The 12,458-nt window shown below is 44.8% G+C and overlaps 3 protein-coding genes across 3 annotated transcripts; 2 read left to right on the top strand and 1 right to left on the bottom strand.

The window, feature by feature from the left end:
* Nucleotides 1-1,910: 1,910 nt before the first annotated feature.
* CCR75_002296 (uncharacterized protein) lies at nt 1,911-5,753 on the top strand (the record flags this gene model as incomplete). The annotated part of the gene is made up of 1 exon (XM_067960394.1): nt 1,911-5,753. The coding sequence occupies one exon, from the start codon at nt 1,911-1,913 to the stop codon at nt 5,751-5,753; it is 3,843 nt and encodes a 1,280-aa protein (XP_067815736.1).
* Nucleotides 5,754-8,246: 2,493 nt separating this feature from the next.
* On the top strand, nt 8,247-9,419 carry CCR75_002295 (uncharacterized protein; the record flags this gene model as incomplete). The annotated part of the gene is made up of 1 exon (XM_067960393.1): nt 8,247-9,419. The coding sequence occupies one exon, from the start codon at nt 8,247-8,249 to the stop codon at nt 9,417-9,419; it is 1,173 nt and encodes a 390-aa protein (XP_067815735.1).
* A 754-nt stretch (nt 9,420-10,173) lies between these two features.
* CCR75_002294 (uncharacterized protein) lies at nt 10,174-10,989 on the bottom strand (the record flags this gene model as incomplete). Its single annotated transcript, XM_067960392.1, has 1 exon — nt 10,174-10,989. The coding sequence occupies one exon, from the start codon at nt 10,987-10,989 to the stop codon at nt 10,174-10,176; it is 816 nt and encodes a 271-aa protein (XP_067815734.1).
* Between the last annotated feature and the right edge of the window lie 1,469 nt (nt 10,990-12,458).

Here is a 12,458-nt window from a genome sequence, read left to right as displayed (position 1 = left end):
CCGTAATACACGTGTGTTCATGAATGTTTGCGATACAAATCGCTAAGAGTCGTATGTGCTGGGCATATGCGTGAACATCACGCTTGCCTTGCTTGAGTTTCAGAAGCTCTGATCGAGCTCTGAACTCAGCCTTAGGAAGTTCAAACATCTGTTTGAGCCGGGCTTTAAAAGCTAGCGACCTAAAGACATATGGGTCGCGCAACTTGTGGCCCAATGCCCAAGTTTTGGCACGACCTGCCAAGTTTGATTGAGCAAATGCGATTTGCAGTTGCTCGTCGACGATGTGACGAGCACTTATGGCATCGTCCAACTCGACAAACCATCTTTAGAGGGAGCCTTCTTCGACTCCCCTATACTTAGAGATGTCAATCTTTAAGGTTTCGGGACGACGCGTTTGCGTCATCCCAGGTACAGGGGTCTGTACCTGTTGTAATCTCAACAGTTCCGCCTGTTGAGAGCCTTGCTGATTCAGCAAGGCTACTTTTTCCTTCATCTCGTCAAGTTCATGTTGTATGAACTTGGCGACGGTTGAATGGAGGGCATCTCTGTCTAAGTTGGACAGTAATGCCAGGATTGCATCGTTTCCTACGGATGAACTCATTCGTTCAACCGCACTCCTTTCTATATCACTTAGAAAGGAGTAGCTTTCAGGGGAAACGTGATGCGTATTCCCACTACCATCTAACATGTCCATGTTAAATGTGGGAAATGTGGTCCTTGGACGGACTACAAAGTGCTACCAGGTGTAACGGGGCACTGCGACTTGTACTGTTTCAGTACAAGTCCACTTCACACTGCTTCAGATGTGAGTGGTGCCTCTCGTTAGGTGACGTACACTGTACGTATAGAGGAAGACTTCTCTTAAGGCAAGTTAGCTTAAGAGTGTAAAATGAAAACTGTATTAATATAGTTAAGTGTCTTGTTAATCTATCTTTGTAAATGTTGTCTTAACTATAAACTAATACTAAACATGTAAATGAATTCTTATCTATCTTATCTCGTAACTCTCTTTGATTACTTCTACAGCTGATTTGTAACGGGGTGTATCGTTACATGAAATTAACAATAAAAGATTGTTAATTAATATTATCCAAAAGGTAGATAATATTTGGAGGAAATTACTTTAAATAGTAATTTCCTGAATTCTTATCCATAAATAGGTATAGACCATTATGTCTATTTATTCCGCAGACTAATCAGCTGTAGAAGTAATCAAAGAGAGTTACGAGATAAGATAGATAAGAATTCATTTACATGTTTAGTATTAGTTTATAGTTAAGACAACATTTACAAAGATAGATTAACAAGACACTTAACTATATTAATACAGTTTTCATTTTACCCTCTTAAGTTAACTTGTCTTAAGAGAAGTCTTCCTCTATACGTACAGTGTATGTCACTTAACGAGAGGCACCACTCACATCTGAAGCAGTGTGAACTGGACTTGTACTGAAACAGTACAAGTCGCAGTGCCCCGTTACACAAGTCGTAGTGCCCCGTTACATTGGATCCATCGAATGACTGTATTAATTAGTATTGAATCATCACTAGCGAAGGTGCCCAGTTACACTTGTTCTGTGTAAACTCAATACAAGTTGCTTGACGCACCTCGTCAACATAGTATTGTGCCTTCCAATACACCTCGATCACCACCATAAATGCGCTTATGATTCTCATATTAAGCTCGGAGCGCATTATTTAGTTCTAGTCGTATTCGGGCTAGGGAAGTTTGCCAAGTTAATTTGTTTTTTTGTGACATTGCTTCGCGAATTAGGGGTAAGACTATTCTTCAGGATGATCATGCATTAGCACAGGATTTCGCGGTCCGTCTGCGAACGCTAATTAGGCGAGAATCATAGTCAGAAGGTGCCGTGTTTTCGCCTTGCTTAGCCGGAGCTGGACCATCACTTATGGCACTGACGATGCAAACACAGGTTAATATGTCTGCATCGACCTCCCCACTGTCGCTACGAGCCACAGCAAAGACACGCAAATTCGTTGCGATCAAGAAAAAGAGCGAACCAGCGAGCAGTGCTCTCGTGCTGGTGGGCGTAATTTTTTTTGGCGTGCTTCTTGCGCTAGTGGTCATGGCTTTCTTCGCCTACGCACCACTGCTGTGTGCATCCTGGATCGGTATTATGTACGTCATTGGACTGTACCTATCCACGGAGTCTTCAAGGTGGCGTTGGCACGACGCGCAGGAGTTCGAAAACCGCTTTTGGACGGGCACGGCCTTCCTCTTTAGTGCCGCAATGCTGTACATTAAAGACTCACCGCTCGCTGTCGGCCAGTGGAATTCCGCGCTTGGCTTGGTGCTCGTCTTTTGCTTCACCATGAGCGTGCATTACTTCGATAGGTTCTTGCATAGACAAGAAATCAGTCGTCGGCCAAAACTTAAGGAAGCTTCCAGGCAACTCTCGCATAAATTATTCAAGTATAAAGCCACAGCAAAGGAAAAAACATTTCTTGTCACGGAATGCGTAAGTCGCATCGACCGTCACTATTTACCCAGTACCATTAACAACATGATCAACTTTGCGGAGGTCAAGCGACGCGAGCTCAAAATCTATCGGATTCTGGCAGGAGCTGGGAAAGACGAGCTGAATTATATTTTGAATCACATTCAGCTCGCACTGCTCTTCTATAAAGTAAAAGATCATTCGAGTGTGCGCGAGGACCAACGTCGCACACTGATTCTTGATTTGTTGTGTACCACTCGTTTAGCAGAATTGTCCGTGATGTCTCGAGCGGTGCTACTGGACGCGTTGATGGTGATGAAGATCAGTGCGCATCCAATGGCAGAAAAGTGGGTGCGCAATATTATTTTAAGGACGCAAGGTGACGATTTGAGCAATCTGAAAACGTATACGGATGCTAAAGGGGACTTTCATAGTATGCACAAGCTCGTATTCAACGACGTCCGTGACTCGGTCGTTCGTGCTGATATTTTGGGCCATATTCATCGCGAAGCTAGCGTGCAAATTGCACATATGCGACTTGGAACAAAGCGGGGTCGTAATCGTAAGCACCAAGCTTGGCGAAAGGTATTAAGCGATGTTGATGATACGCTCTATTCCTCAGGTGGACGGTATCCAGCTGGTTTAGATACGCGATATCCTCGACACACGTTGTATCCGGGGGTGCTTCCTTTCTATCGTGAGCTGGATATGGGTACCGTGGGGCCAGACGAGTGGGAAGATAATCGAGTGGGCAATTTGGTGTTTCTTTCAGCTCGACCACACGTGTATAAGGATGTATCTGAGAAAAAGTCATACGCTAAATTTGCTGCACTGCACGAAATGATGGGCATGCACACGCTGCCAACGTTGCTTGCGGGTAATTTGACGTCTGGTCGTGCTTTTATGTGGCAAGGCGATCTGGAGCCTATGGCGCAGAAAAAGTTTGAGAATTTTGGGGAGTTTTATCAACTTTACCCGGAGTTTAAGCACGTGTTTGTCGGCGACAACGGTCAAGGTGATGTTCGTGCGGCGGAACTTATCGTGGAAAGGTTTGGTTCTGATGCGTTAGAAGCTGCCTTCTTTCAGCGTGTGCAGCCGATGGAAAAGATGTTTAATTATCATTCGAGAGAGGATTTAACCCGTTGGCGTAAGATGAACATACTCTTTTTTGATACGTATGTAGGAGCAGCGGTTGAAGCTTTTGGCATGAAAATGATTCGACTTAGTGGACTAAAAAAGATTTGCGATGACGCTGGCCACTCCTTTGCCAACATAAAGTCGTGGCTCACGTCGCAAAGTCGAGAACGCGCAAGACTGCAATTAAATTGTGACTTGACCGCGGCAAATGCATTGATATCGAAAACCTTAGGATCTTCCTCTTTGGTGATGAAGCCTCAGGTATTCGCTTTGAACTCCGTCGTTCGTACGTCAATGGGACGTGGCATTGTTCGTAAATACCGCGGCATCGATGGTATATATTGTGTTGATTTGACAGATTGGCCATCGCTTACGCATCACAAGCGCGTACAAGCCTTTCTACCGGAAGACAGCTTGACAGCTTACGTTTCATCAGACTTCTCGATCATCCCCAAAAGCTCACTAAATTATGTTAAGTTCTACCGCTCGCCACCTGTCCGTATACTTGCGGCTCACACTTTAGTCAAAACTTTATTTGGCATCGGTCGTGTGCTGTCATACCGGGCTGAAGATAATATTTACACGGTGTCCATTCCAGGCGATCAGACAGTGCTGCACATCGTGGCGTACTTAAATATGGATTCGCTGCAACCCGTCGATGATGATTTTTTGAAAAACTATGCTTCCAGTGACTTGACGTCACCTCGGATTTTTGCCGGTGTTCGATCGGGCCTTGGCTTTATTACAAAAAAACTTATCACGTTTGTACCTGGCGGATCCGGTTCTAAGCCATTGTTTGGCTTAACTATGGTTGTCAACTCGCCTTTTGGGCGTGGTATCGTTTTAAACTTTCGCGAGGCCGACCACGTTTACGAGCTACAGCTATTTCACAGCGGTTTGAAGACTCAGAATGAAGAATTCTCGTCGCCTGTACATGTTTTTGTGCAGGAGCGGCATCTGCAGCTGTCACCGGTGTGTCCCCCTCGAAGCTTTTTTTCAATGCTTCGATTGGGCTCTAGTAAAAATGCAATTGCGTTACCCGCAGGACCTGTACCAGTTGGCTCATGCGTAACTACGCCATACGGCAAGGGTATTGTAAGGCGCTACCGAGCGTCAGATGAAGTATATTCAATTGAATTGACGGACTGGAGACTTTCGCAGGACAATTACGTGACAACTTATTTAATGAAAGACTTCATTAATTTTGTTGCGGACGCTGACAAGGATCCACGAGCTCGTACATTTGCAACTGAAGACACTGCACTAGAAAAGAGAATTTCGCCATCACCAGGGGGTGGAGGTATATTACATTTATTTAGATATGGATTCTCAACATTTGCTACTGCTAATGAGATACGGAATCCCTTCGCGGATGAAGTTGGCGTCAACCGTGATATCAATACTGTTTTTGGTCGGGCTACTACGACCATGAGCAAGCCTTATCATGGGTGCTTGAAAGCGACTCTCGTTAAAACTTGTTTTAGTGATGTTGTGGCGTATGTTCAAGCCAAAGAAACAAGTGAGACACCATCTGCATCTTCGCAGGGAAAACGTAAGAAGCTTGAGTTGTTGGTAAAAAACCCGTTTAGCTACCTTATGTCCGGAACAAGTAACAACATTGAAAAATGCAATCCATTAGTGAAAGCCGCACAGACTCTGTACGTGACTGGGTCTCTCGTAGAAACACCGTTTGGGGAGGGGATTGTTCAAACCCACCGTCGAATCGACGGCATTTACGTTGTTAATTTTCACGGCATGCATGGCTACTTTCATTCCAGCAGCCTCCGACGATCAGTGCGAGGTGTAGTGGGACAGCCCGTCGATACGTTATTTGGATCGGGAATTTTAGAAGAAGTGCGTGAAGTCGATGGGGTTCACGTTGTATCTCTTCGGCTTGGATTGATGTCAGCTCACGCTTGTGCATACCTGCACCCTGTCAGCGTAATTGGATTGGTCAAGGCATGTCGTGGCGACGTAGTGATGACTCCATTTGGCTCCGGCGTGGTGATGCAGCGTCGGCTATACGATGACTACTATCACGTGGCCTTAGACTGGGATACGGAAGGCTGTAGCCACAGCTCAGCCTACATCAGTGAAGGAAGCATTGTGCGCACTGGATTAGTCAAAAACAGCTCAAAGGGTTGCATCGTTATGTAACTGATAAAAGAGGGTGAAACAACGGAACTGGCTTCGATGCATCACAAGTGGCTTACGCCGCAGTTATCGATTCAAATTTTTAATATTTACATTGAGTCCTCATTTATTAGTATCGAAGCTGCAACACGACGTTATCCCCGATTATATTTTGGTGCAATTGGCAGTGGTTCCCTTTCCGAACTGAACGGTTGCAATTTCCAACCTCGCATCGCCTACCGCCTCCGTGTGAGATGCAGTAGCCGTTGCCACGGTCTTTCTTCACGCAACCTTCCATAATGCAACGACGGATTCCTCCATGGACGTAGCACAAACCATGGCGTTGCGTGCCTTTGGAGCATCCCGATACGCGGCACTTTTTGCCACCTCCGTGAGCACGACAAAGACCACCTCCTTGTGAGCTCTTGCTGCAGCTCTCAACTTGGCACCGCGCTCCACCTCCATGAGTCTTACACCGATCATTCGATTGCGCTCGTCGAGTGCATCCTACCGCCATACATTGTTTTGTTCGTCGAGTGCTTTTTGATTGAGTTGACGAAGAAGACGATGCTGGCAAGGAGGATGTGGCGCCCAGCATTGAGCGCAGCGTCGGTGGAGTTAATGGCAATGAGTTGGGGAGAAAAACATCAAGTGGCAGTGGGGCAACACGACCAGGAGTGGCCCATATTGAAATGGGACTTAAGCAACCACTTGCTGGAGTTAAGGAGGACAGGACAGGTCTCGATACAGTGCCAACAAAATTATCCCACGACCCACGAAAGAAAGGGTCTCCAAGTGGCGAACAGCCAGGTTGGCCGGCCTCCTGCTTGAGCGCATCAGCACCGAAACCAGCATAACTGCTGCTTTGTATCTTCATGTCAGAGATATGGTACGGGTTAAATCCCGTGAATTTGTCTGGCCCGTGTGCATTGATCAAATGTTGTCCATTAGTGGCATGAAGCGACTCAGCATCGTGGGCATTGAATGTGTCGTTAAGCTCAGGTAAGCCCAACTCTGATGTATCAGGGACTCCCCTTCGTAAAGCCGGGCAATCCATCATCAGCATCGTGCTTTCAAAGTCTTCATCGTCGAGCAAATCGATTGGCGCCGTCAAGTTAAAGACATCACCAAGATTGTAGCCACTAAAAGCGATGGGCGATAGCTGGGGATTCATGACGGCGTGAGGTTAAGTAGGCCGCTTGCGGTACAGAGCGAAATTGTAAATGAAAAGAAATGTGTGTGGCAGTGGCTAGACCATGGTGCCGAAGCGCTGCACATCAACTTTTCTTAACATGTTAAATGTCAAACGCGTCCTCTTAATTGGGGATAAGAGCTTAGAAGCTAAAATTAGAGCTGCTATAATCATAAGAGCTGGAAGGCGACCATTTGAATCGCGCTGGCCGCGTATTGTAACCTCAGAAGTCAGAAATTTAATTAGCGTCTGCATGTGATCCGATTTTCCCTTGGACATGCGGTCGACTGTTTCATGCCTTTATTACCTTGACATGTGGTCGACAATCTTGTTACTCACTTTAGTGGCCTCCGAATAGACTCAAGCTATTACAGTCTTCATTATTTTCGTTTCTTAGTAGGTCAAGGTCAATGGAAGAAGAAATTGGGTTATTGACAATACGATTTCTTGTCGATGTCCCCTAATTCTATACATTGCCTCCTGTAAGCACAGATTAACATGATATAATCGGGCAGTACCGAGTTCCTGATAGCATAAAACTGATGATAGCTGTAAGACATCCTTGCACTACTAATATCTGCTCCTGCACAAAGCGTAAGCTTAGCAAAATATATCCCTAGAGCTGCAGCATAGAATGGCGTGCGTACATAGGTCGAGAAATTCTCATGCGAAAACCTGATTAATTTACTTGCACCTGAACACTTGAGAAGATAGTCTAACAGGCCATCGTATCAATACTAATACGATGCAGTGTCGTTCCACCGCGGACTGGTGAGCTTGAGCTTGCGAGATTCGCAAGAAATCGGTATTTTTGATTGGCGACTGCTTGTAGTTGCGCACTCCTGATCCACAAATTTGAGGACGCCTTATTCATCTTGATGTCCTCATGTTAAATACCATTCTGTTAGTATGTGCATTACTGCACAGAATTCGCCGATATACCCATACTTTAGCATACTACTCTTTTTGAGCTTCTTATTCTTAGCTGCCGTTATTACAGATAAGTTCGGCGCTTCTCTTGTCGCACAGTTTTTCTAAATGCCTTAAGTTTTGCTTCCTTCCCAGTGCCCTTTGTTAAATAACCAATGAGCCTTTGCCAGAACGTCTCGCGCACAGGTATTCCCAGAAAGTGTGTCACCGATTTTTTGTGCCCCTAACATCATGAAAAAAAATATAAAGATAGATTTGACACAAATCGGGGTGGTTCATCCTAATACATTTATAATATTTTTGCAAGACGTTCTTTATGCTTATTTATTTAGAAAGACTACTGTTAGAGGTCCAATTGTTATTCCATTCCAATTAATTGGTAACAAGTCAAAGAGATGGCGAGATTGTTGCATCGTGTGTACCGCTCGGGCACTCTCTCTATCGCGTCTGCTTCCAGCAACATCTCGGGATTAAATTTGGTTTACAATACTCGATCTCAGAGGCATTACCAGCTGCCAGTCAAAATCAGTCGTGTTTTCTCAACGTCTTCTTCAAGCATATCTGACCTAGCAAAGGTGCTCAAGGCCAACAACTCGACAACGGGTGAACGTGTAAAAGCTATTAATGCGCTTGGCCTGAGCTCTACGCTTGATGAAACTTTGAAAGAGCAGCATGCGCTTGAAATTTTATATAGTGACGCTCTCGGGGTGCTCTTGGGCTTTCTGAACGACAGCGATACCATCGCATCTTCCGATCTGTTAATTCCCGCCTTTCTAGCCATCATTCGTCTTTCGACGAAGACACAGCTTACCCAGCATCTTATTAAATTGGGCGCACTGAAGACCATTACCCCATTTTTGACGCAAACGGATACGCGCCTGCAAGCAGCTGCATGCCTCGTGTTGGGTAACTTAGCACTGGAGCCTTTAGCAGCTGAAGCTGTTTCTTCTCCTGCAGTCGTTGGTGCAGCATTAAACGTGATAACAACCACGCATGAACCAATAAAACGAGCGGCCTGTAGTTGCATTGCTAACATCGCTAGTGGTACCCAGGGCCGTCGCGAGGTCATTAATCAAGATGGTGTATTACGAATGGGCGAATTGCTTAAAGATGAGCACAGTGATCCGCTCCGCAGTATAGCAGCGTTTGCTTTAGGTAATATACTTTCTGGAGGAGACATTGACGCACAGGATTTGCTTCGTCAGAGTGGTGCGTTGCCGGATCTTGTGTTGTTGCTGTCCGAAGTATACGCCGAAGACGTCAACAGCAGTGCAGCATGGGCTTTGCATCACGGTGTACACCTTAACACTGCCAATCAATCGCTTCTTGCTGAGGCTGGAGGTTTGGCTATGTTGGCTCAACATATTGCAAAAGCAGCATTGGAATCGCTACAAACCAACTCATTACTGGCTTTGGAGAGTGCTGTAATATTGAATGATAAAAACCTCAACTGGTGTCGTGCAAATAACGCTTTTGCAGTCCTTCGGCGGGTTCAGGAAGCAGAAGGGAACACACTTAATGCCAGCGCCAAGCTTGCACTGTTTACTTTGCTTGAGCAATTGAAGTAGTCCAGCACAAACGCCTTTATATACTTGCAGCAGCTAAGAATAATCCAATCAATAAGAAGCCTCATTTTAGTGGTCTGCAGAATTTTGCTGGACATCAGCTTCAAATCTGATGTCCTAGTGTCCTAACGAATTCATTACTCTTATTTTTAAACAAGTTAATGTTCAATGGCAATGATTGATCAAACCACACTTTTTACTTTTCCGCTCCCTTCTATTAGAAAGCCTCATCGTTTTTTCTCCACCCTCAATTTTCTACAAGCACGGAACCGAATTTAAAAGACCAGCTGAAGGCCAATATTTTAAATCGCCTTACTCTGCACAACCAGTCCATTTAACCGATTTTTTTCAGTTTATTTCCTCGCTGGGTTACATCCTATATCCACGACGACATTATTTATCAATCTTTGAAATTCTATAATTGGTGCTTAGAAAATCGAGGAGAAATATCGCTGATAAAAAAGACTATTATTTGAGGCTCAGTGTCTCAACTAATCTTAAGAGAAATTTGAAGTATTCATTATCAATAAGAATGTCTATTGGATATATTCCCACCTTTACATTTTCTTAATATCGACGAAATGCAGACACAAATAAATAAATTCGTACTTCATTATGATAAATTAAAAGTTTTATAATGGTCTCGATCACTGTGAATTGAAAATGGCGAAGAAACTTCATAACGCAAAAATTTGTCGGCGACGTACCATGAATGAACTGCCTTTTATACCTCAGATGCCTAAATATTCCGATATTGTTACAAAACAATTCCCTGGTCTTCTCCGTCAGCGTCATTACTGCCACTAATACTATCGCCGCGGGGGCTTAAATCTTTTTTGCGCCGCTTCATTACCACCTCAACAGCTTGCGAGAATGCCGATGCTGGTGCTTGTCCATTGGGGTTGCTACTTTGCAAGGCATCGATCAGGTCCTTCTGCACGTCAATCATTTCGCCCATCTTTCCCACCAGCTCCTGAAATCGCTGATCCATCAGCGCAATGAATTGCATCAAAAGAGCGTTCGTCGAGTCAACTACATCTACAGAGGAGCTCTCTATCGCGGTAACGGGGCGTTTGCTGCCGCTGGAGTACTGACTCGGCGGTGACGTAGCCGCGGACGCCGGCACCACAGTGGTAATATTAATGGAATTAGGTAGTGCCCTTGTAGCAGTGGCAGTAGTTTTGCTTTTAACGGCGGGTATGACTGGGTCGTTTGGCTGAGGGGGTACTGGAATTTGCTGAGTCGGCACCTGCCTCGCTTGTGCTGTTAGGATGTCATCGTGGACGGTAGCAACGGTTTCCTTGCACAAATTGTTGCTCGAATTTTTTGGTGCAGGCGTTTTCAACGGTGCCTCTGTCACCGTAGCAATTAAAGGGCTCAGCTCAGACTTTATATGGCTACAAGAGCTCTCCTCCCTAGCGACTTCGAATTGCCGACGATGGTCCACTGAATAGACCTCACCTTCCTTTAGATGTGCCCGTGTAAAATGCATCTTAAATTTTTGGGTGCGCATGGGTTTGTTACAATCTGGAAACGTGCAGATAATGCCATTCTTGTGCTTGTTGCCTACCATCGTCTTGACTGCAGCGGCAAGATTGCAGTGGCTTTGTAAAAGAGCTAAAATAAAATGTAACTACTTTTATTTTAAAATAATTGTCTTTTTATTTGGTCAGCTTTTTTTTAACTAAAATATCGTAAATCTTTTTTCTTATCGCAAGATTTTTGTTACAGTGTAGAAAAGCGATATTCGAAATTTTTGTTTAAGTCACTTCTGCCTTTAGATGGCTTGTGTCGAAAGGGCAAGCGGAAGCAGTTCGTTAATTACAGAAAGCAAATCGCGTCCATTGCCGTGCCTCTTGCAGCATCGCAGCCACTCCATTGCGGTTCTTCCGCATGCAATGATGTGTTGCTCTCAAAGTCGCTCTCGATGGCTACTGTAACCGCTACATGTCATCTATAGTCGAAGCCGCAACTAGTAGCCTGAAAGGCAAGGATGCTGGAGAGGAACGTGACTCATTTGGCCTTCGTGACGCTGAATTGCGTACGCGCCCAATATGACTGCATCTTTCCTACTGATCTCGAATGATTATGTATCGGTGCGCAAAGCCGTGCAGTCGTATGACATTAAATACCCCTTCATCATACTCACAAACCAGCGCATGAACCTTCAAGTTCATTCTGGATTCTCCAGCTGTTAACAATTGGACCTCTAAAATTTTGAGAAGGGCTAGCCACCTGCTTGGCGTGCAAATTTTCAACAATCGCTCGTGTAAACGAATTTCGAGCTTACTGGGAGAAACTTTATTAGAAGCTTTAGTCGACAAATTGTCACAGTTTAAGATCGAATTGAAACGGGCTAAAGTTGCCCTAATGTTGTACACTCCCCGTAAAGTACACTTGGTGTACTTTAGGGGATGGTCAATTACATAAATATAGGAATAGACACACCACTCGGGTGTAGATCACATTTGTATCCAACACTTGTGTTTGTGATGCACATAAGTGCATTCACATTAGGAGGGATGATGCCTAGCGTGATCCGTGATGACGGCTAGCGTCATCCGTTATGCGAGGTATCTAGAAAGATACGCCCGCAATACATATTAAGTGTTATCTATAGAGATGACATTTTATTTGGTAAAAATATGTATTTATATTTAATACGATTAAAAATAAATCAGTCTGAAAACTACTTCCTACTTGGTAAGGGCGCACAAGGAGCCGGATTACCGCTCCCGTGACGACACTTAATCAGAGTACTTAGTGCGTTGGCTAAGGTCGCTAACGCGCCTACCGCAACTACCTCACTGCACGCAAGAGAAGCAGGTTCAACCGCTTCCTCGGTGTGCTAGGGTGTGTGTCTAAGTAGAGCGTGGCCGCATTACGACGTGCCCGCCTACATCATTGGTGGGTTACGCGTGCTTAATCCTATCAGAATACTTTTTTAGGTTAAACTTGCAGTACCGATAAGCTCCCAAAGATAACCAGAATCGCTTTGACTATGTCAATTGCGTGAAGGGAGTCCAAGAAAATTGATCTGTC

Source organism: Bremia lactucae, linkage group LG8 (genome assembly GCF_004359215.1).
Source record: "Bremia lactucae strain SF5 linkage group LG8, whole genome shotgun sequence".
Taxonomy (NCBI): domain Eukaryota; phylum Oomycota; class Peronosporomycetes; order Peronosporales; family Peronosporaceae; genus Bremia; species Bremia lactucae.
This window is presented reverse-complemented; position numbering and strand designations above follow the sequence as displayed.